At 54.4% G+C, this 24,746-nt stretch overlaps 1 protein-coding gene across 1 annotated transcript; it reads right to left on the minus strand.

The window, feature by feature from the left end:
• Positions 1–1,373: 1,373 nt before the first annotated feature.
• Positions 1,374–13,520, minus strand: LOC120407274 (avidin-like). The gene is made up of 4 exons (XM_039542786.1): positions 13,165–13,520; positions 8,342–8,552; positions 4,224–4,356; positions 1,374–1,998 (listed from the first exon to the last, which is right to left on the minus strand). The coding sequence occupies exons 1-4, from the start codon at positions 13,237–13,239 to the stop codon at positions 1,923–1,925; spliced, it is 495 nt and encodes a 164-aa protein (XP_039398720.1). The 5' UTR covers positions 13,240–13,520; the 3' UTR covers positions 1,374–1,922.
• Between the last annotated feature and the right edge of the window lie 11,226 nt (positions 13,521–24,746).

Consider the following 24,746-nt stretch of genomic DNA (forward strand, 5'->3'; position numbering starts at 1 on the left):
GTCACTGCGCTGCTGGGGACTTTCTCCCGTCGGGAGAGGAGCATCTTCACTAGCGCACTACAAGTGCACAGCCACATGGGTGCAGCTGCACCAGTGCCGCGTGTCCCGGGAAGACCTGACTTCAGGTGCTACATCAGGGCCAGATCCTCCCCTGGAGCTTTGTGCAACCAACTGAGAGCAGAGCCCGAGGGAAAACCTGGTACCAAGCTCAGGCACTGCCCTAAGAGCATCTCTGGCCCCCTGCCCTGGTGGAATTGGACACCCTGCTCAAACCAGTTTCCCCATGCCGGGTTCCTCCAGAGCCTTACGCCTCCAGTGGAGGGCTTCAAGGGAGAACCACACAGAACTGAGCCCTGTTTTTCCAATGGAAAATGTTCCAAGGTGGGCGGTGCCGGATGCCCAAGAGAAACGAAACCTCGGGCTGAGAGCGCTGGACAGTGTGAAAGCTATTTGGTACCCCCCGCTCCCCGCCCTTTCAATAGTTTTGCAAACGGCCAGTAGGTGGAGGCAGAAGCCTCCAGAAACCTCACGTACACAGGTTTCAGAGTAGCAGCAGTGTTAGTCTGTATCCGCAAAAAAAACAGGAGTACTTGTGGTACCTTAAAGACTAACAAATTTATTTAAGCATGAGCTTTCGTGAGCTACAGCTCACTTCTTCAGATGCATAGAATGGAACACACAGACAGGGGATATTTATACATACAGAGAACATGAAAAGGTGGAAGTATGCATACCAACAGGCAGAGTCTAATCAATTGAGATGAGCTATCCTTAGCAGGAGGAAAAAAACTTTTTGAAGTGATAATTAAGATGGCCCATAGAAGGTGTGAGGAGAACTTAACATAGGGGATTTCCCTATGTTAAGTTCTCCTCACACCTTCTATGGGCCATCTTAATTATCACTTCAAAAAGTTTTTTTCCTCCTGCTAGCAATAGCTCATCTCAATTGATTAGACTCTGCCTGTTGGTATGCATACTTCCACCTTTTCATGTTCTCTGTATGTATAAATATCCCCTGTCTGTGTGTTCCATTCTATGCATCCGAAGAAGTGAGCTGTAGCTCACGAAAGCTCATGCTTAAATAAATTTGTTAGTCTTTAAGGTGCCACAAGTACTCCTGTTTTTTTTCTCACATACACAGTACCTTGAACTTTTCAACTATCTTTCCTCTTTTGCCACAAAACAGAAAAATCCTGCTCCAAGCCAGTTTGCACTAACCAGATAACAGAAGCATGGGGTTTGACATCCACCAATGAAGTGTTAACACGGCATGGTCTTTGTCTGAAAGTGTATAAAAAGCTTGTGAAAACTTGTGTGCAGCAGAATCTTCTGTATCCATTACAGAGCTCTCCTTTCTTCTGCAGAATAAAGCAATCTTTCCTTATCCCTGTCAGGCTGTTATTGGCTCTCAGCTAGGCAGACCCAATATTTCGGTAACCTCCTGAGCGAGCGAAGGGCCGTTTAGCAGGAAGGGCGTCTCCTCGGGGCTGTACAACGGCTGTTGCACTCTCTGCCCAGGCAATGGGCAGTGAGCAAAGGAGCAAACCAGGGGATGAACCTGCCAAGGGGCGTCCCAGGAAGGGCCCGGCTCATGGGAGAGAATCGGCACCTGGCAGGGAATCCAGGGAGGGGCAGGTGGGAATCACGGCTCAGCAACAGCTTCAGCCCAAGAGAAATAAAAACACCAGAGACTCATTTGCCTCCCGCGCTAGAACTTTACTGGGAAAGGAACTAAACCGCAGCGTGGGGGCCGCAGGAAGCGACTCTGGGGTGGGGTGGGGGGGATAACTGCAGAGTGAGGGGAGATGGAGACAGAGATGGCGCCTCTGCAGCCCAGCAAACAGCCCTGACACCGGGCGAGACGCTCTCGAGAGATTCCGGGGGGTGGGCGGACAGGACCCCTGGGTCACGGTGCTGCTGGGTCACCGGGCACCGTCGCTCCTCATGGATTCGCCCATGTTCTGCCCCTTGCTCCGGGTGAAAACGTTTGTGCCGACCCTGCGGGGAAGCGGAGCTGAGGTTACTGGCCAGCACGGGCCTGTGCTCGGGGCTGCCCCATACATGGACGGAGGGAGTGGAAGGGGGTGCAGGGCACAAGGTGCATTAATCTGAGACAGAGAGAAGCCCAAAGAGGCACCTCCTCCAGGCTCCACCTCACAGGGGCATCCGGCCTCCCAGCCCAGGGAGGCAGCGTGGCTGTGAGCACCCCGCACTGGCACGGCCTCAGAGGCACCCAGCAGCACCCAGGGGGGCGGGCAGGGGCTCTGGGGGCTGCTCATCCAGCCATCCGCCCCTGGGTGGGTCAGCAAGGCCACCCTTTGTGCTCTTCCCAGGCACTGACTCGGCTCCCTGGGGATGCTCTGCTCGCAGGATGCCCACCCCCCCGGTGGGCTGCTCACCCGTTAGCGAGTTCTCAGAGAAGAGCCGTGGGAGGACATGGCCCTGGCCCCGGCCTGACCCGCCGGGGATCACACACAGCCCTGGGGTGTGACAGGGCCCAGGGAACTCAGCAAACCTTCATCCTCCCCTCGCAAGATACACGGATTCCTAGATTGCTAGGCCAGAAGGGACCACTGTGATCTGTGTCTGACCCCTGCACGGCACAGGGCCTAGGACCGGTCCGACCCCCTGCACGGCACAGGCCCTAGGACCGGTCCGACCCCCTGCATGGCACAGGCCCTAGGACCGGTCCGACCCCTTGCACGGCACAGGGCCTAGGACCGGTCTGACCCCTGCACGGCACAGGCCCTAGGACCGGTCTGACCCCTGCACGGCACAGGGCCTAGGACCGGTCTGACCCCTGCACGGCACAGGCCCTAGGACCGGACTCCCCCCCGCACCGCACAGGGCCTGGGACCGGTCCGACCCCCGCACGGCACAGGGTCTGGGACCGGTCCGATCCCTGCACGGCACGGGCCCTGGGATGGGTCCAACCCCTGCAAGGCACAGGCCCTAGGACCGGTCTGACCCCTGCACGGCACAGGGCCTAGGACCGGTCTGACCCCTGCACGGCACAGGGCCTAGGACCGGTCTGACCCCTGCACGGCACAGGGTCTGGGACCGGTCCGATCCCTGCACGGCACGGGCCCTGGGATGGGTCCAACCCCTGCAAGGCACAGGGCCTAGGACCGGTCTGACCCCTGCACGGCACAGGCCCTAGGACCGGTCTGACCCCTGCACGGCACAGGGCCTAGGACCGGTCTGACCCCTGCACGGCACAGGGCCTAGGACCGGTCTGACCCCTGCACGGCACAGGGTCTGGGACCGGTCCGATCCCTGCACGGCACAGGGCCTAGGACCGGTCCGATCCCTGCACGGCACGGGCCCTGGGATGGGTCCAACCCCTGCACGGCACAGGGCCTAGGACCGGTCCGACCCCCTGCACGGCACAGGCCCTAGGACCGGTCTGACCCCCTGCATGGCACAGGCCCTAGGACCGGTCCGACCCCCTGCATGGCACAGGCCCTAGGACCGGTCCGACCCCCTGCACGGCACAGGGCCTAGGACCGGTCTGACCCCTGCACGGCACAGGCCCTAGGACCGGTCTGACCCCTGCACGGCACAGGGCCTAGGACCGGTCTGACCCCCGCACAGCACAGGGCCTGGGACCGGTCCGACCCCCGCACGGCACAGGGTCTGGGACCGGTCCGATCCCTGCACGGCACGGGCCCTGGGATGGGTCCAACCCCTGCACGACACAGGGACTAGGACTGGTCCGACTTCCTGCACGGCACAGGGACTGGGACCGGTCCGACCCCCCTGCACAGCTCAGGGCCTAGGACTGGTCCGGCCCCCCTACATGGCACGGCATGGGGCCTGGGACCGGTCCGACCCCCCTGCATGGCACAGGGCCTAGGACCGGTCCGGCTCCCCTGCATGGCACAGGCCCTGGGACCGGTCCGATCCCCCTGCACAGCACAGGGCCTGGGACTGGTCCGACCCCCTGCACGGCACGGGGCCTGGGACTGGTCCGACCCCCTGCACGGCACAGGGCCTAGAGCACATGGGGGGGTCCCCCAAGAGTTTGTGATTCGGTGCTGATAGCCCTGCCCTGCCCCACTCATCCCACACGGGGTTCCCTGTATCTCCAGCACCACAGCCTGAGAGCCAGGTCGGGATCCCAGCCCTTGGCACAGCGACGAGCAGAGACGGGGCCAGGCCCTGCCGTCCCAGCTCCGCAGGTGGCTCCTTCGCTCCTGGGCAGCCTGTGCCCAGTCACCCACCTGGTCGCTTTCCAGTCGGCGCTGGGAGATCCGACCTCCTGGCGCAGCAGCCACATGGTCTGCAGGGTCTCCTCTCCCTGGTCGTCCACGAAGCACTGGCCCACAAAGACGCTCATGGAGTCTGTCGGAGACTCTGACAGGTGATAGAGAGACAGAGTCAGGGCTGCTCGCTCTGAGACCCTGTGGTGGAGTAGGGGCTGTCGAGATAGGTGAGAGACAGGGAGTCAGCCTGTAACATGAGTGAGGCAGGGGGGAGGGGAGGTCGACACCTCTGCCCAGGAGCTAGACAAAGGAGCTGAGGGGAGAGGGTTGGGTCAGTTTTCGGTTTGGGAGCTGGGTGGTGGCTTTGCAGGGGAACCTGTGCTGGAATCCAGACACCCTGAACCCCCAGAAGGGCCAGATTGAGAGGTCCTGACTCTGGCCACGAGCTCTGCTGTATCCTGTGCTCCTGTTGTCCAATAAACCTTCTGTTTTACTGGCTGGTGGAGAGTCGCTGTGAGTCCCAGGAAGAGGGGGGCAGGGCCGGGCTCCCCCACACTCCGTGACAACTGGTGGCAGTGGTGGGATCTACTGCACCCCGTGGACGGCGCTTCCTGCAGTAAGTGACTGGGGAGCAGTAAAACGAAGGGGCGATTAACCCCTGGGAGAGTGTGACCAGAGAGAAGGACTTTGCAGTAACAGGGTCCCCCGGGGGATCACAGCGAGCGGTCCCAGGGGCGGAGGAGTCTGCAGCTCGACCCTGGCAGAGAGGGGTGAGCTCAAGGACTGGCACACTAGGGGTCCCCCTGGAACCCGTGGGGAGCGGCGAGCACCCCGGCCTGCGAGTGGCCAGCAGGAAGATGTATGCCAAGCAGCACTGGTGGTGATACTGGGAGACTTGAGTGTCTAAGGGCTGGTCTACACTAAGAAGGGGGGGTCGAACTAGGGTACGCAAATTCAGCTACGTGAATAGCGTAGCTGAATTCGAAGTACCCTAGTTCGAACTACTCACCCGTCCAGACGCCGCGGAATCGAAGTCCGCGGCTCCAAGGTCGAGTCCGCCACCGGCGTTTGCAGTGGTGGAGTACCGGAGTTGACCGGAGCGCGCGGGGAGTTCGAACTATCGCGTCCAGATTAGATGCGATAGTTCGAACTCCGAGAAGTCAAACTCACCGCGTTGACCCAGCAGGTAAGTGTAGACTAGCCCTTAGGGAATTGCTTGTGTGACTTGTGGTTAGCCAGTGGGGTGAAACCAAAGTCCTCTGTGTCTGGCTGGTTTGGTGCCTTAGAGGTGGAAAAACCCCAGCCTAGGGCTGTGACTGCCCTGTTTGAGCGATTGGTCCTGAATTGGCACCTCAGTGGGGTCCCGCCAGAACCGCCTCGTCACAAACCCCTCTGTGACCGCGCGACTGGCCCAGCGCAGGACCCTGCGGGTCGTTTAGTTCTGTAGGAGAAATGGGTCTTGGAGCCAGGCATCTGGGATGCAAACATGGCAGGCGAGAGCGGCTTTGCTGGCAGCTCCGAGCCCGGCCCAGCCAGCCCTGGGCCCCACAGCTCTCCCCATAGGAGCCGACCCCGTGGGCGCTCCGGGGCTGCGGCGCTCCCAGCTCGTCCCAGGGCCAGGCGCCCAGTGACTCGGCTGCACCTGTCGCTGCGTCTCTGCTCTTCCTGCCCCCCTTCCCAAAGGAACCCGCAGGGACACCCCCTGCCCTGGGCCTGTGTGCGCCCGGCATTGGGGCACAGGCTGCTCCTTTCGGCCCCTGCCCCCATAGGTGCTGGATCGAGGGGTGCTGGGGGCTGGGCACCCCCGACCCCCCAGGGTGTGCAGCTTGGTTCAATGGCTCCCAGCCCCCCACTAGCACCCTGCCTGCCCCTCACCATCACCCCATGGGGAGCGCGGCGGCTGCACCGTCCCTTCAAACCCGTTTGACCCACGCCAGGCCAGCCAGGGCGGGCTGAGTTTCCATTACTGGCCCCCTCCCATCCCGCTCCAGCCAGCAGGCGGGGGGTGACTGGGACACCCCCGGCCCCTCCCCCGGCCTGTAGGCCATTTCCAGATCCCAGGGCTGCTTCCTCCTCAACAGCTCCAGGGGCCAACATCTAGTGTTCCCTGGGAGGGGGGGTGCTTTACCCCCCCTCTGCCCCTCCCCCGCCGCCCTTCCCTCGCCCCACCTCTTCCCACCCCCACTCCGCCCCTCCCCCGCAGCCCTTCCCTTGCCCCACCTCTCCCCACCCCCACTCCGCCCCTCCCCCGCAGCCCTCCTCCCGCAGCCCTTCCTTGCCCCACCTCTCCCCACCCCACTCCGCCTCCCCGCAGCCCTTCCTCGCCCCACCTCTCCCCACCCCACTCCGCCCCTCCCGCAGCCCTTCCTCGCCCCACCCCACTCCACCCCTCCCCGCCGCCCTTCCTCGCCCCACCTCTCCCACCCCACTCCGCCCCTCCCCGCCGCCCTTCCTCGCCCCACCTCTTCCCACCCCACTCCACCCCTCCCGACGCCCTTCCTCGCCCCACCTCTCCTCACCCCCACTCCACCCCTCCCCACAGCCCTTCCCTCGCCCCACCCCACTCCACCCTCCCCCCGCCCTTCCTCGCCCCACCTCTTCCCACCCCACTCCACCCTCCCCACGCCCTTCCCTCGCCCCACCTCTCCTCACCCCACTCCACCTCCCCCACAGCCCTTCCCTCGCCCCACCTCTTCCCACCCCACTCCGCCCCTCCCCGCAGCCCTTCCTCGCCCCACCTCTCCCCACCCCTCCCCACAGCCCTTCCTCGCCCCACCTCTTCCCACCCCACTCTGCCCCTCCCCACAGCTCTTCCCTCGCCCCACCTCTCCTCACCCCACTCCGCCCCTCCCCGCAGCCCTTCCCTTGCCCCACCTCTCCCCACCCCACTCCACCCCTCCCCACAGCCCTTCCTCGCCCCACCTCTCCTCACCCCACTCCGCCCCTCCCGCAGCCCTTCCTCGCCCCACCTCTCCCACCCCACTCCACCCCTCCCCACAGCCCTTCCTCGCCCCACCTCTTCCCACCCCACTCCGCCCCTCCCCGCAGCCCGTCCCTCGCCCCACCTCTCCCTACCCCCACTCCACAGCCCTTCCCTCGCCCCACCTCTTCCCACCCCCACTCTGCCCCTCCCCCGCAGCCCTTCCCTCGCCCCACCTCTTCCCACCCCACTCCACTCCTCCCCACAGCCCTTCCCTCGTCCCACCTCTTCCCACCCCACTCCGCCTCCCGCAGCCCTTCCCTCGCCCCACCTCTTCCCACCCCATTCCACCCCTCCCCGCAGCCCTTCCTCGCCCCACCTCTTCCCACCCCCACTCCACCCTCCCCACAGCTCTTCCTCGCCCCACCTCTCCTCACCCCCACTCCACCCTCCCCACAGCCCTTCCCTCGCCCCACCTCTTCCCACCCCCACTCCGCCTCTACCCACCTCTCCCCACCCCACTCCGCCTCTACCCCGCAGCCCCGCCCCTTGTCCCACCTCTTCCCACCCCACTCTGCCCCTCCCCGCAGCCCTGACCTTGCCCCACCTGCAAGGGCAGCCACCGACAGCACCTGCCTTCCAGCCCCTCCCCAGTCACAGCCCGTCCCTCCCCGCCTTCAACGCTCTGCCCTAGTGTAGCCCCCTTGCCATGACGTGTCACCCTCTCCTGCTCCTTGTGCAGTCATAACCGTCCCCCTCCACAACCCCTGGGACTGGGCCCCGGCTCACACTCACCCCGGCCCCCAGGCTTGGGGCCCCCGGCCCACGCTCACCCCCACGTTCCACCCCGGGCCTAGGCCCCCCTGACCCTGGGGCCCCCTGCCCACTCTCACCTCCCCAGCCCCTCCCCCCCTGGGGCCCGCTGGCCCACACCTCCCCCGACCCCCCTGGGCCTGGGGCCCCCTGGCCCCCTGGCCCACGGCCCCCCCCGACCCCTCTGTGGGCCCCCCGGCCCATGCTCACCCCCTCCAACCCCCCTGGCCCTGGGGCCCCCCGGCCCACACTCACCCCCACGGACCCCCCTGACAGCCCCTTCCCTTAAAGGGCCAGCCCTCCCCAAGAGCGGGGAATGAGATCCCCAGGCTTGTCAGCCCCCCTCAGACCACGCTTATCCCGGCTCCGCCTGGCCGGCCCCAAGGCAGCGCAGGCTACACACCTGAGAACTGCCACTTCACGGTGAAGCCGAAGGTCGGCTGCTCCGTCGGGCTGGCGCTGTGCTGGATTCCATGCAGGCGCGACGGCAGGCGGTCAGCCTTGGGGGCCATTGCCACAGAGAGGTATGAACCCGAGAACGCTCCAGCCTCGCTGAGTTCAGATACAACCATCTTGCAGCCCACGCTGCTCCTCCACGAGCCGGACAGGACACACTGGAAAGGGAGGGACGCAGTCGGCAGGAACAGGGACCCCCCACACCACTGCAGGGTCCGATGCTCAGCCGAGGCGACGGCCCTGCCAGCGGAACGCAGGGCACCGACCGCTCAAACCAGAGATGAACAAGGACGTCTTGGTGTGAGCTCTGCTTCCGGAGCTCTCCAGGGGAGCCCCTTCCCTCCTGTGACCCCGCAGCTAACTGAAAACATCCTAAACCCTAAACACAGAACTGGGGGCCTCCTCTGCTCCTGGAGGTGTGGGGAACCTCTGCTTCTGGAGCTCTCCAGGGGAGCCCCTTCCCTCCTGTGACCCCGCAACTAACTGAAAACATCCTAAACCCTAAACACAGAACTGGGGGCCTCCTCTGCTCCTGGGGGTGGGGGAACCTCTGCTTCCGGAGCTCTCCAGGGGAGCCCCTTCCCTCCTGTGACCCCGCAGCTAACTGAAAACATCCTAAACCCTAAACACAGAACTGGGGGCCTCCTCTGCTCCTGGGGGTGGGGGGAACCTCTGCTTCCGGAGCTCTCCAGGGGAGCCCCTTCCCTCCTGTGACCCTGCCCCACCTGTCTCTGGGTCTTTCAGGCTGGGGATTCCACCAGAAATGCAAGTAACTGAAAACATCCTAAACCCTAAACACAGAACTGGGGGCCTCCTCTGCTCCTGGGGGTGGGGGGTGGGGTCTGCTTTCTCCTTCTTAACTCACGGGAGGGGGGAGCTGTCCTCCATTCCCTCGCCACCTGCTCCCTCTCCCCACGGGCAGAGGCGCTTACTGAGGCAGCTGCAGGGATCTGTGCCCGAGAGCAGTGGGGCCCAGGCTGGGCGAGGTCCTGGAGAGCGGACAGGCCCCATGGCGCTCGTACGGGAATGGGATGCTAAGCTGTACCACGCTGTTTGGCCACTAGGTGGCGCTGTGTGGCCCACAGACCATTCAAGGAGCTGCAAAATACAAACTGACCCACAATCACAACACAAAAAGATGTGTCTTTAAATCAGGTTGGCTGACATGTTTTACCTGACACGTCTTAGCACCCTAGTGGAGACAAGCCAGTTGTAGTTTAAGTATTAGTTGGTCAAGGTGAACCCTATGTGGGAGCCTAGGCTGCAACATAACCAGCTCACACGTGTTACAATACAGCTCATCTGGCTGGGTTTTAAAAATGTTACTTAAAACATTAGCAACCTGTTTTCGAGAACCTGCCCTTTTCCTAGCCCCAGCCCTAGAACAACCAGGCCCTTCCTCCCCGAGGGCAGACAAGGGATTGTCACCCTGTGAGATATTGCTGGGTCCTGCCAGTTGGCTGGTATAACTTGGGTAACCGGAGGGGCGGGGAAAGCTGAGCACAGCCACACTCGGCATCCAGCTTTGTAAGCTGCTGTCTTGGTGGTGATGGGGGACTTCAGCTACCCAGAGACCTGTTGGGGAAGTAACACAGCAGGGCACAGGTTATCCAATATGTTCTTGGAATGTATTGGAGACAGTTTTGTATTTCAGAAGGTGGAGATAGCTACTGGGGGGGGGAGGCTGTTCTAGATTTGATTTTGACAAACAGGGAGGAACGGGTTGAGAAGTTGAAAGTGGAAGGCAGCTTGGGTGGGAGTGATCATGAAATGAGAGAGTTTGTGATTCTAAGGAACAGTAGGAGGGAGGACAACACAATCAAGACAATGGATTCCAAGAAGGCAACTTTAGCAAACTCAGGGAGTTGGTAGGTACGATCCTATGGGAAGCAAGTCTAAGGGGAAAAACTGTTCAAGAGAGTTGGCAGTTTTTCTAGGCGACATTATTAAGGGCACAGGAGCAAACTATCCCATTGCATAGGAAAGACAGGAAGTATGACAAGAGGCCACCCTGGCTTAGCCAGGAGATCTTCAATGACCTGAAACTCAAAAAAGAGTCCTACAAAAAGTGGAAACTTGGTCAAATTACAAAGGATGAATATAAACAAATAACACAAGTCTGTAGGGACAGGATTAGAAAAACCAAGGACAGAACGAGATTAAACTACCTAGAGACATAAAGGGTAACAAAACCCCCAAACCATTCTACAAATACATTAGAAGCAAGAGGAAGACCAGGACAGGGTAGGCCTGTTACTCAATACTGTGGATGGCTCTGTTTGGAGGCAGGCCTTCCTGTGAGTCAGGCTGGGAGGAATGAAGGCTTGCGGGGGGGTCTTACAGTGACATGTGATCGTGTCACCTGAGCTGGAATCCATCTTTAACCTGGTGTTTTTCCATTGAGAAGGGGGGGTGGGAACCCAGAGAAACACAGGATTCCTGCCTTATGGAAAAGATATGTAAATGGGTGGAAGAGAACAAAGAAGGAGCCATCATGAGGAACCCCCTAGCTACCACCTGAGCTGGAACAAGAGCTGTACCAGGGGAAAGAATTGTGCCCAGGCCTGGAAGGTGTCCAGTCTGAGGAAAAAACTTACTGAAGCATCTCTGAGGGTGAGATTATCTGTATTCAGTTTGATTAGACATAGATTTGCGTGTTTTTATTTTATTTTGCTTGGTGACTTACTTTGTTCTGTCTGTTACTACTTGGAACCACTTAAATCCAACTTTCTGTATTTAATAAAATCACTTTTTACTTATTAATTAACTCAGAGTGTGTGTTAATACCTGGGATGGCAAACCTGCATCTGTTAGGGGACATGATGAGGAGGGAGAAAAATTGTTCTTAACCTCTGAGGCTTGGACAAGAAGCAATCGGCTTAAATTGCAGCAAGGGAGGTTTAGGTTGGACATTAGGAAAAACTTCCTAACTGTCGGGGTGGTTAAACACTGGAATAAATTCCCCAGGGAGGTTGTGGAATCTCCGTCAAGGGAGATTTTTAAAAGCAGGTTGGACAAACCCCTGTCAGGGATGGTCTAGATAATGCTCAGTCCTGCCCCGAGTGCAGGGGACTGGACTGGAGACCTCTGGAGATCTCTTCCAGTCCTACAATTCTAGGATCTACCAGATGTGATGGGGACCCCCAATAATAATAACACTTCCAGGGCTTCTCCCAGGTGTTCCCCCACTCGCTAGTGACAGCCTGACGGGCTTTATTCTCTGCAGCCCAAACGCGCCCCCAGCCCCCTCGGCCCCTCGCCCTGCCCCAGCCTGAGACACCCCAGAGCCAGCCCCCAGCCCCCTCGGCCCCTCACCCTGCCCAGCCTGAGACACCCCAGAGCCAGCGCCCAGCCCCCTCGGCCCCTCACCCTGCCCAGCCTGAGCCACCCCAGAGCCAGCGCCCAGCCCCCTTCGCCCCTCACCCTGCCCGGCCTGAGACACCCCAGAGCCAGCGCCCAGCCCCTCGGCCTCGCCCTGCCCCGCCTGAGACACCCCCGAGCCAGCGCCCAGCCCCCGCGGCCCCTCGCCCTGCCCAGCCTGAGACACCCCAGTGCCAGCGCCCAGCCCCCTCGGCCCCTCGCCCTGCCCAGCCTGAGACACCCCAGAGCCAGCGCCCAGCCCCCTCGGCCCCTCGCCCTGCCCGGCCTGAGACACCCCAGAGCCAGCGCCCAGCCCCCTCGGCCCCTCGCCCTGCCCCGGCCTGAGACACCCCAGAGCCAGCGCCCAGCCCCCTCGGCCCCTCGCCCTGCCCTGCCCGAGACACACCAGAGCCAGCGCCCAGCCCCCTCGGCCCCTCGCCCTGCTCAGCCTGAGACACCCCAGAGCCAGCGCCCAGCCCCCTCAGCCCCTCGCCCTGCCCAGCCTGAGACACCCCAGAGCCAGCGCCCAGCCCTCGGCCTCTCACCCTGCCCCGGCCTGAGACACCCCAGAGCCAGCGCCCAGCCCCCTCGGCCCCTCGCCCTGCCCTGCCCGAGACACACCAGAGCCAGCGCCCAGCCCCTCACCCTGCCTGACCCTGAGACACCCCAGAGCCAGCGCCCAGCCCCCTCGGCCCCTCGCCCTGCCCAGCCTGGGATACCCCCGAGCCCGCGCCCAGCCCCCTCGGCCCCTCACCCTGCCCCAGCCTGAGACAATCCAGAGCCAGCGCCCAGCCCCCCCGGCCCCTCGCCCTGCCCGGCCTGAGACACCCCAGAGCCAGTGCCCAGCCCCCTCGGCCCCTCGCCCTGCCCAGCCTGAGACACCCCAGAGCCAGCGCCCAGCCCCTCGGCCCTCGCCCTGCTTGACTCTGAGACACCCCAGAGCCAGTGCCCAGCCCCTCGGCCCTCACCCTGCCCGGCCTGAGACACCCCGGAGCCAGCGCCCAGCCCTCGGCCCTCGCCCTGCCCAGCCTGAGACACCCCAGAGCCAGCGCCCAGCCCCCTCGGCCCCTCGCCCTGCCCAGCCTGAGACACCCCGGACCCAGGGCCCAGCCCCTCGGCCTCGCCCTGCCTGACTCTGAGACACCCCAGAGCCAGCGCCCAGCCCCCTCGGCCCCTCGCCCTGCCAGCCGCTGAGACACCCCAGAGCCAGCGCCCAGCCCCCTCGGCCCCTCACCCTGCCCAGCCTGAGACACCCCAGAGCCAGCGCCCAGCCCCCTCGGCCCCTCGCCCTGCCTGACTCTGAGACACCCCAGAGCCAGTGCCCAGCCCCCTCGGCCCCACACCCTGCCCCAGCCGGAGACACCCCAGAGCCAGCGCCCAGCCCCTCGCCCTGCCCAGCCTGCCCCATACCTTTCTCTCTGAAGAGGTGCTGAGGGTCACCAGAGCCAGGGCGAGGATCAGGGAGAAGCCGATTTTCCCCATCATCACTTGGAGTAGAAGCCGCCTGCAGAAGCCAATTGAGTCTCCCAGGCACTTAGTCTGGGGCCACCCGTCAGGCCCTGTCTTTATATCCCCTCGCAGGAGGCCGGGGCTGCAACCTGAGCTGCGTTGGGTCTCTCCTTGCTGGCAGTTCCCAGAAGTGAGCGGGCACTTCGGTTATTTTGTGTCTGTCTCACTGAAATTCAATCTCCAGCCCAAGCCGCTGGCAGGTCAGCAAGACAAAATGAAAAGAAGCCGTGTGACCTGGGCAGTGCTGTGAGGAGTGCGGTCAGTGATCAGCTATAGATAGATCCCAGCACACGGCAGAGGCGGACGGAGACCAGCAGGGCCGTTGGCCTGCAGCGAGAGGTGGAAAGGTGCCTGGCTCTGAGGGCTATGCCCTGCCATGGCTCATGGGGTGTGCGAGGGCACATTACCCCAGGCCAGTGAGAGAGGTGATGGCAGGACAAAGGTTCTCCGTGTGCCATGCACGGCAGCGCAGGGGCAAGGCGGGAACTGGAGTCCATTAGCAGTCAAGATCCTGAGTCTCTGAATGGTCACCAACGCTTGCGGAAATAATGACATTACATATTTGCCAGCACCTGCCCCTGCCTCCCAGACAGGTGCAATGAGTGATCTGGGGCCAGCCTCTCTTAGCCAGCGCTTTGCAGTTATAACTTCCCATCTGCCAGTGCATTACTCTGCGGCTATTCAGGACTAGGCAGAATATGTTAAAATCCATAATCCACTGTGAAGATCTTAGAATCTTTGTGTGACGGAGCTGTTCTGGCGGGACCCAACTGAGAGTGCCAAATCAGGACCAATTGCTCAAACAGGGCAGTCAGAGCCCTAGGCTGGGGTTTTTCCACCTCTAAGGCAAACCAAACCAGCCGGACAAAAAGGACTTCGGTCTCACCCCACTGGCTAACCACAAGTCACACAAGCAATTCCCTTAGACACTCCAGTCTCCCAGTATCACCACCAGTGCACTCGTCCTGGGGATGAATGGTTATGAAAACCAACACCCCAATAAAAGAAAAAGGTTCTCTCGATCCCAAAGAATCAAGCCCCAGACCCAGGTCAATATACACATCAGATCTTACCCACAAATCACGCTGTTGCCAATCCTTTAGAATCTAACACCTAAAGGTTTATTTACAAAGGGAAAAAGGTAGAGATGAGAGGTAGAATTGGTTAAATGGAATCAATTACATACAGTAATGGCAAAGTTCTTAGTTCAGGCTTGCAGCAGCGATGGCATAAACTGCAGGTTCAAATCAAATCTCTGGAACATCCCCCGCTGGGATGGGTCCTCAGTCCCTTGTGTCGAGCTTCGGTTTGTAGCAAAGTTCCTCCAGAGGTAAGAAGCAGGATTGAAGACAAGATGGAGATGATGCATCAGCCTTATATAGGCTTTGCCAGGTGTAAGAATCTCTTTGTTCTTACTGTGGAAAATAACAGCAAAATGGAGTCTGCAGTCACATGGACAAGTCTCTGCATACCTTGCTGAGTCACAAGGCGTGTCTGCCTTCTCTCCATGGGTCAATTGTGTAGCTGATGGTCCTTAATGGGCCATCAAGCAGGCTAGGCAGAGCTAACACCAGCTTGTCTGGGATGCTTCCCCCAGAAGCACAGCACCAACTTGAAATACAGACAGCATAGAGCCAACATTCATAACTTCAACTAAAAATGATACATGCACACAGACAGCATAATTATAACCAGCAACCCATAACCTGGTCTTAGACACCTTATATGACCCCCTTTACCTAAGATTTGGTGCCACTACAGGATCTTGGTTGCAACCCATGTTCTATATTGATAGGGAAAATTTGCCCCCCCTGTCCAGCCTAGGTTATTATTTGCTTGCAGCATTTATTGTATTAGGCCCAAAGGCCTATAGTCTAGACAATTGTTATATATAAAGCCAAGGTTTGCATTTCTGCTTTTAATATGTTTATCTGTACAGAGGGCATTCAGGGAAAATGAGGAACCAAAAGAAGGAAATAAGATAGGAGTGTTCAGCTTGTTTTTGCTTTCTGTATGAATTTTAGCTGGCATAAGTAACCGCAGAGAAAGGGTCTTAAGACTGGCAGACCACCAACGAAAACTGCCCAGAAACAATGAAAGGAAAAACCATATATGGAAGAAGATTGCAGTAGCTTGCTTATGTTATAAGTGTTACTCCCAAATAAGGGAATTTTAAGAAAATGCTAATTTGCGGTTTTAACCTTTATAAGCGTGATAAGAATTGAAACAGGCAGAGGGGAGCTTAACCCTTATAGGGGAATACGCTACCTCTCTCCCTGCATGCATGCTTGTACTCTAATAAAGTGCCTCAGGCTGCCTGATTCTAAATTCAAAGGTGTGGTCAATTTTTCCACAACAATTTGGGGGCTCGTCCGGGATCCACAGATGACATCCCTGGATCGGAGGACCTTCCAGACCCCGGGCCCATCTAACAGGTAAGAGACCTTTTGAAATCTCTAGAGGGGTCTGAAGGAGGACTGATCCGTAGGCTCCGGCTTGGGGTAAGTCACAAGCTGGATCTGAACTTTTAACATCAGGCAGGCCTGACGCCTTTTCTTGAGGTTGATTTGACCCGTGTAAATCCCGGCGTGGTAACGAGTCCGGAGTTGGTTGGTTGGTTGGTTGTTTGGAAGTGCCGGCAAGCTCAAGCCTCGGACCCGCGCTCCTTTTCGTCCGAGGGAACTGATAGCCTTTTTTGGGGTTCGGGGGTCCCGGAGCCACCAGGTTGGGAGGGACCAGAGCAGTATTCGCCCTGGCGACTGTGCCAGGAACGTGCCTGTATGTGTGAAGGCCATGCGGCCAGTGTGATTGTCAGTTGTGGGAAGATGCCCCACAACCCTGCTTGAAGAGAGACTGTGGAAGCTTCCCCGACTGGCAGGCCTTGGTGAGTGGCTAACCAGTCAGGGTGCTTGTGTGTTCCCCATCCTGTTGCCCTTTACCCCTCCACGTCCCCATGATCCTGTGACCGCTCTTTGAGCACTGCCTTCACCGAAGGCCGCAGGGTCCCTTTGTTTCCCCCCCGGAGCTATAAGCTCCCTTCCCTTCTCGGAGAGGAGGGAAGCCCCAGGGAAACTGCACCGTCGGCTCAGAAGCTGCTGCAGCACCGTTGGCTTGAAGGCTGGTGCTCAGGGCTGAAGAGAGACGTGCGGAGACCACGGGCTTTTCTGTTAGCCCGCCCCCCTTACCCGCTCGCCCTGTAGGTTTAGCAGAGGCGGTATCCCGAGCCTCGGAACCTGCTCCCTTGTGTTCCTGCCATGGGCAGGTCAGTGGGCCACTGGTGATAGAACCGGGGCAGTCCTGATAAGCATTCCTTGTGTGATTGGCTTGAGTAGAAGCAAGAGCTGGAGTGAGAATGGGGTCCGGAGGGTCAAAGGCCATTCCGGTCCCACCTAAAGGCACGCCTGCTGCTTATATGTATGTACATTATGGTTCATTGACGTGTAAATATTTAGAGAAATGGAATTGGTATACCAGAGATGATCCAACCCTGCAGTTTCCCGTGGAGGGAAGTTTTGTCCTTGACAAGATTGTACACCTCAGGGGTGCACTCCTTGTCAACGCCATGCCTGTGTTGTGAAGGTTGTTTTGTGTTGGTTATAGGTTTGGGGTTAGAACCCCCTCCGAGGTAGAAGCCACTATGGACCCTGGGAAGTGAGTAACCCCAGAGTGGCCCTAGAGATAAGGTTGGCCAAGGCTCTCGTCAGCAATAGGCAGATAGTGGAGGGGCCGTAAAACTAGCTGCCAGTAATTGGAGCTAAAAGCCCGTAGGTGTATCAGTGAATGCTGAAATAATTAAGAGTTACACCCTGACTGATGGTGACAGGGGTGGAAGGGTACATGGTAAATGTGGTGTGTTTTGTTGTATGTTTTGTCCACTGTGCTAGCCTGTCTGTTAAGTGTTTTATATTTAGCCCTTTAGGGATGCCTGTCAACTGGGTTGTACTTGTCTGCCCGGTATCCATAATGGGGGCATGGGGGAATCTAAGCAGATTCCCATGCCAGAGAAGGGCACTCCTGCCACGTATATATACCCAAATTATGGTCCTAGGAAGTAGATAGGAAGCTGCTGCCCAGCCCCCACAGGCCCCGAGGGTAAGAAATATCAAAAAGATTTGTTTTGTGAATTAAATTCTGTAATCACCAAATGGTGTGTATCTGGATGTGTCTGATCCCGCTCACAATAAGGTCCTGGCAGGTTTTCAGAAGGATACTCTACAGGAGCAGACCGACCCCGGCCCTTCCTCGTTGCAACAGGAACAGCTGGTTAAGGTCTCTCCCTCCCTGTGGGCATTGTGAGCTGATCATGCCAACCAGGTTGGGCACATTGGGGCTGCCCAACTGGCTGAAATTTTGCCTAAACCCAGCAAGACTATTTCCCAAAGTGTAGTAGAACCCTCTCTCAAAGTAGACCGAGAAGGGAATTTTACTATGCTGTTGATGCTGTTGTTTTTTCTACCTTTCCCATTGTCTGTAGCCCTGCTATTATTCTTTCTTATAATGTACCGGTGCTGAGGTGTTGTTATCGCCTCAAAAGAGGATTGTATCAAGTCCGGACATAGAAAAATGTTGTTATTAAATAAAATGCATCAAAATGTAATGTGGGTATGTAAATAGCTGTATATAAATAGATAAATGGGGGTTCAGTCAAAAGGCCCACCCTCCTTGCTAAATTGGTAGTGAAACAATGCCTGTGCCCATTAAAAAAAAACTAACGTAGCAAAAAAAAAGGATCGGGCCCATACAAGCAGGCAACCGCAGTTTGAGGAAGTTAAAAGAAGGAAAGTTGGAACTTAACTCTGTAGTTATTGGAGGAAATTAAGCAATAAAACTATATACAATTATTAAGAGAAGGTGTTATGAAAAGAAAAATCTTGGTTTGTTTGCAGTCATTCCTTTGGGAGTGTCTGTGAATAATCCAGGCAAGAGGTTATTTAAGTAAAATCATTTAACTGTAAAAGATAGTCAATTTTGTTAAAACCACGTATGGTAGGTACAACCTGTGTTTTATAATAAATTGGTGTTGTTTTGGGGTTGTAAAAACAAACAAACAGAAACTAGTGTTAATTTTGGAATTTAGTATTTAATCCTTAAGGTAATGTAATGTGTTATAAAATTTTGGTAAAAGATTTTAAATCTGTTTTGGTAACAAATAGCAAATAAAAGCTGTAGTAAGTACCCCACACTAAGCCTTAAGGTGGCTCTATGCAATCAACGGTTACGTTGTCAAGGGAAAGCCAAAATGGATTGTGTTTTCCATTTAAAAATCAACATGTATTTAAAAACAGAAGTTAAAAGATAAAAAACCATTAAAACCTGACCTGTCTATAAAACAAATACAGGACATATGGGGAGTAATTTGAGTAATTCCTCAGTTTTGCCTGCAATCAGTAAGGGTATTTATAAAGGAAAATTATTTAGATTAATTATATGTTTAAATGTTGTAATTGTAAGTATGTGTTACTTTTAGTAAAGTATTTTTTGTAAAAAGACAAATGCCAAAACTGCTGTAAAACTTTGGCATACCTGTGAGTAGCAACAGTGATTGTGAACTTAATGTACTAAACAAATTATAACAAGTTATGTGCAGCTTTATAGATCTAGTATGGTTAAATGCCCTTTAAAGGCCACTCCCAATTGAAAGGCCTGATTAAGCTTTTCTACAATTTGTACCAGGGCACCTAATGCAACTATCAACAGCGCCCTGCTGGCTTTGATTTAGATGGACATTTATTTAATACATAACACAATGTTTAATTATTGCCAGAGACTAATTAAATGTGTTAGGCTTTTTATATACAGTAGCTCTGCTGCTTGCTGAAACCAGAAGGCTGAATCTACATGGAGGTCCACCAGTGAGAAACTACTCTGGCCTCATTCTGAAAGACCCTTATCAAATCCTGTTAATTGCCAACACCGCTGTAGAGTGTCGAGAACTGACTACCTGCCCATGTTTCTCACTGTAATGGCTCTCCGACTGATGATCGGTCTATCCTTCCTTCTGGCGTTGTTGCTCCTTCTAAACAGCAGGAGTGAAGGACAAGGTAAAAATGTGGCAACCTTTCCTTTGTCGGCTGACAGACCCACTGAGCCTTTGAATCTTGCTGAGAAAACAACCTCTCCACCTGAGGACATAATAAAGCCTCCAAGCAAGCAAGGTGATTGTGCTAGTAACCTCTCCCTTGCTGCCTCACTGCCGGACAGCTAAGTGAATTAAGACTACGAAATCTCGAAGAATAGCTTGCGGAAGCTAGCCAAAACTACCTGAAAATGAAACTTGTTAAAGACACCCTGCCTGAACCTGCGGATACTTCATGCCACCCGTTGCAGCCAGGAGATTGGGTCTACCTTAAGGTGCACCAGCGGAAATCCTCCCTGGAACCTCGGTGGAAGGGCCCTCACCAGGTGCTGTTGGTTACTCACATGGCGGTCAAGTACCAGGGATTCCCACGTTGGGTCCACGCCTCTCACTGTAAAAAGGTTACCCCACCTTTGGATCCCACTACGGCACCCTTCGTTCCTAAGGTTCAAAATCAAGTCACTAAAAAGGACTATAATCCAGTAGGAAATTCTTTAACACCTAAGCCCCAGGACGAGGAGCCAAGATATAATCTCAGGAAAAGACTTTAACGGAGAACTAGGAAAAGACTTATTTCCAATCTGTTAAGAGACTCATTGCAATGGCTGATCCAAGAGCAAAAATCAAAGAATCAGCCATGGTGCGAAAGTGGCTTATGCGTTCCATTTGGTTTATTTGTGAAACTATTTTTTTTTATTGCTTTTGAATCTTCATGATACCCTTATGTTTTTTGGATGTCAGGAAAGTTAATGCACCCGATCCCTATAACATCTTTAAGTCCCCCCTTACGAAAGACCAAACCGATCTTGTACAAAACAAAACCGACCCCACCCACGAAGCCATGTCCAGCCCCAGTAAAGAAAAGGATAGCGCGGTCGGCTGAGGTGAGGAAGGGAATTACACCTTTGACCATGAAAGATATAGAGAATTGGCCCTGGTATAAAAGACGCAATATAGTCCACTGGCAGGGGGGAACATGTGGAATATATTCTTGGGAATGTGGTACCGAATGGCTGGCAGGATTTATCCCACAAGCTGCACATTGTACTAAGGGCCAAGTACCATACCCATGTCAAACTATTCCCTACTTGTTATCGGAACCTAATCCTTCCTTTTCAACAGCCCCAACAAGACAAATTGTTCCTACCCTCCATCCCCGCCCCCACCAAGAGCACAACATGACCTTTGACGATTTTACATGGCCTAGGCCCTCTTCTATTAGCAATTTATTTTCTTATTGTTCAACCAAATTAATTTTTTTTTTGCTCAAGGCCACCTTTACCAGCGGGTAATGGAGTGGGAACCTTTGGGAACTGTACGTGTTCATTCTATTAACGTTTCTGTTTATTATAATACCACACCCACAAACACCGTTTCCTTTATGCAACAGTGGGGAAAGGATACAGATGCAATGTTATTCCCTGGCCTGTGTCAAACCCTTAATACCCAGGGTACCTTTTGTTTCCTAATCACCCAGGTGACAGTAGATGCTGTAACCACCCATAGACGATGTTCCACGCAAACCAAATTTTTGTGCAAAGAAACTTTCCCTCTCACTGAAAATATTACATGTACTCTTGTTCAATTTGCCCCTACACATACTGTTAACGAGACCATATCTAAGCAGGGTGTACAAGTCCACCCCCAACAGTTGTGGTATGAACCTTTGGAAACTACTGATCCCGAGGGATTTAAATGGACTATACTTAATGCCACATTAGGGACTATTAGGTTTATATTGCCTTTGACTCATTTTCAAATTGCCACCATTTATCCTAATTGTACCCGGGGGGCGGCCATCCCACTAGTATTACAACGTGTTTGGATCCATAAGTCTAGGAAAAGGAGGGATCTTCCTAACGCATTGTGGAAGGGGGCAAATAGTGTTGCCTCCGCTTGGAGTGTCTATAAGACCTATCAACATGAAAATAGATTGGGACAATTGGAACAAGCAGCAGGTTTTATTACCGGGGCACAGATCACTGGGGTCAAGGCCGGGGTTGGAGAGCTACATTTAATCTCCACCCTTAGTGTCATCACCCACGACATGTTAAGCCAGATGATCCGGAGCGTTTCTGAAGCTGGGAAGGCATCGCAGTGGGACCACGCATGTGCAGAGGTACAAGAATTCCTTAATGCCCAATTAAATTCTATTCAAGAAGACCTCAAGCACCAAACTTGGCCCACTGCCCTTACAGATACTTCACCTGACTTATGGCCATGGAAACATACATGGAGATTCTCAGGATGGAATTGCTTAAGCTCATATTGCTCCTTCCAGGCTTATGGTCCTGTGAAAGGTGTTTGGGCCCCCACGTACCGCATTCTCCCTGGACCTTGGGGAGGTTGCTTGTGGGACTGGGTAATCCACCGAGATGTGTGGGAAGTTAAGCCACCCCACGGCCCCAATCGGTTTTTGCTCGGTGCCACGGGAATAAGACCTGATCTTTGGATAGGATTGGGTAATTTGTGGACTTTATGGCCTTTAGAACCGCCCCAATTGCAGTGTATTCGTAAGCTTAGCCCTGGAGAGATTATTACTATACATGAGCACATATGTTGGGAAGGTAGCGGAAACTTAACGAATCTCACTCCCCAGCCCATTATCCAAGCCAATAATAGTTGCATAATAGTTAACTCATTTCACTTAAGGGATTCAATTTTTAATTTAATTACTGACTCTGGCACGCATGCAATTTATTGGCCGGCAGAAAAAAAATATCAACTTTCTTTGTCTTTTATTATTCCAGTTAATTGGACTGCCCTAGTATATGATCGATTTTCCTCTTTAATGTCTCTTTTACCACAAATTCAACAAATTTCTCAACTACAAGGGCGGATTCACATCCTTGAAAACATATACAACACTGAACTGCATGCCTTTCAAACAACTCATAGAGTTACAACTCTCTGTACAGACACAGATGTCCTCTGTTTTATTACTCAAATTTTATACTCCCGGACCCATAGGTACATTTTATGGGGTCTCTTAGGCGGATTGTTGTTGTGTTTTTGTCTTTGTTTTTGTTGTTTTTGTTGTCCCCGTTTAATTCCCATTTTTTATAAGCCCTCTCCCCGGGTGACCCTCGTTCCATTGAGAGAAATAGATGTGGACCTTTGCCCCCCTGACTCCCTTCTTAACCTGAATATACCCCCCATTGCTGAAAGTAATTTTTTAGAGAACCTTCAGGAAATTGAAGTTATTAACCTAGACATTCAGGACCTAATGCATATTCAGGTCTAAATGGGTTGATGCCTATGAAAATAGGCATCAAAAAGGAGGGAATGATAGGGAAAATTTGCCCCCCCTGTCCAGCCTAGGTTATTATTTGCTTGCAGCATTTATTGTATTAGGCCCAAAGGCCTATAGTCTAGACAATTGTTATATATAAAGCCAAGGTTTGCATTTCTGCTTTTAATATGTTTATCTGTACAGAGGGCATTCAGGGAAAATGAGGAACCAAAAGAAGGAAATAAGATAGGAGTGTTCAGCTTGTTTTTGCTTTCTGTATGAATTTTAGCTGGCATAAGTAACCGCAGAGAAAGGGTCTTAAGACTGGCAGACCACCAACGAAAACTGCCCAGAAACAATGAAAGGAAAAACCATATATGGAAGAAGATTGCAGTAGCTTGCTTATGTTATAAGTGTTACTCCCAAATAAGGGAATTTTAAGAAAATGCTAATTTGCGGTTTTAACCTTTATAAGCGTGATAAGAATTGAAACAGGCAGAGGGGAGCTTAACCCTTATAGGGGAATACGCTACCTCTCTCCCTGCATGCATGCTTGTACTCTAATAAAGTGCCTCAGGCTGCCTGATTCTAAATTCAAAGGTGTGGTCAATTTTTCCACAACAATATGGTCCCAGTTTATATCAATAACGTCACACTTTGCTAGCAAACCGAGGGCCAGTTCCAGTCCTTGTTTGTTTAGCAGTGCCACAGCCGGCAAAAGCAGCTCCATGCTTTCCTGTGGCCTCATGGTCTCTCTAAGTCAAGAACAATTCACAGCCTTTTCTTTATGTGATGATACTGGTTCTGGCGGGACCCTACTGAGATTGCCAATTCAGGACCAATTGATCAAACAGGGCAGTTATGGCCCAAGGCTGAGGTTTTTCCACCTCTAAGGCAAACCAAACCAGCCAGACAAAGAGGACTTTGGTCTCACCCCACTGGCTAACCACAAGTCACACAAGCAATTCCCTTAGACACTTCAGTTTCCCAGTATCACCACCAGTGCCACTCGTTCTGGGGATGAATGGTTATGAAAACCAACACCCCAATAAAAGAAAACGGTTCTCTCGATCCCAAAGAATCAAGTCCCAGACCCAGGTCAATATACAGATCAGATCTTACCCACAAATCACGCTGTTGACAATCCTTTAGAATTTAAAATCTAAAGGTTTATTCATAAAGGCAAAAAGGTAGAGCTAGCCTTGGTTAAATGGAATCAATTACATACAGTGATGGTAAAGTTCTTAGTTCAGGCTTGTAGCAGTGATGGAGTAAACTGCAGGTTCAAATCAAGTCTCTGGAGAACATCCCCTGCTGGGATGGGTCATTCAGTCCTTTGTTCAGAGCTTCAGTTTGTAGCAAAGTCCCTCCAGAGGTAAGAAGCAGGATTGAAGACAAGATGGAGATGAGGCATTAGGCTTATATAGACTTTTCCAGGTGTAAGAATCCCTTTGTCTTCACTGTGGAATTTTACAGCAAAAATATGGAGTCTGGAGTCACATGGGCCAGTCCCTGCATACTTTGCTGAGTCACAAGGCGTGTCTGCCTTCTCTCCATGGGTTAATTGTGTAGCTGATGGTCCTTAATGGGCCATCAAGCAGGCTGGGCAGAGCTAACACCAACTTGTCTGGGATGTCACCCAGCAGCACAGCACAAAGTTGAAATACAGACAGTACAGAGCCAATACTTATAACTTCAACTACAAAATGACACATGCACACAGACAGCATAATCATAACCAGCAACCCAGAACCTGGTCTTAGACACCTTATATGACCCCCTTTACATAAGATTTGGTGCCACTACAGGACCTTGGTTGCAACCATGTTCTATATGGTCCCAGATTATATCAATAACATCACACCTTACCATGCCTCCTTCCCAGCAGCTGGATTCTCTGTGGGGATACCTGTAGCCAGTTAGTTCATGCTATCATTTAATTGTGTTGGGACCACGCTGTAACCTCCTATGTTATTTCATGTGTGATATCAGTAGGACAGGACTATCAGAGGGACAAGTATGTAGGAGGGATGAGTGTACATTAGGTATATAAGTGAAGCACAACTGTAGTGCAAGGCCTACAAGCTGAGGCCTGTAAGATTTCCCCTTCGCCTCACCAGGCTTAAGGCAGCCTGACACAGGTAGATGACCAGTAGTGACCCTGTGCCAGTAAGG

Source organism: Mauremys reevesii, linkage group 6 (genome assembly GCF_016161935.1).
Source record: "Mauremys reevesii isolate NIE-2019 linkage group 6, ASM1616193v1, whole genome shotgun sequence".
In the NCBI taxonomy this organism is placed as follows: domain Eukaryota; kingdom Metazoa; phylum Chordata; order Testudines; family Geoemydidae; genus Mauremys; species Mauremys reevesii.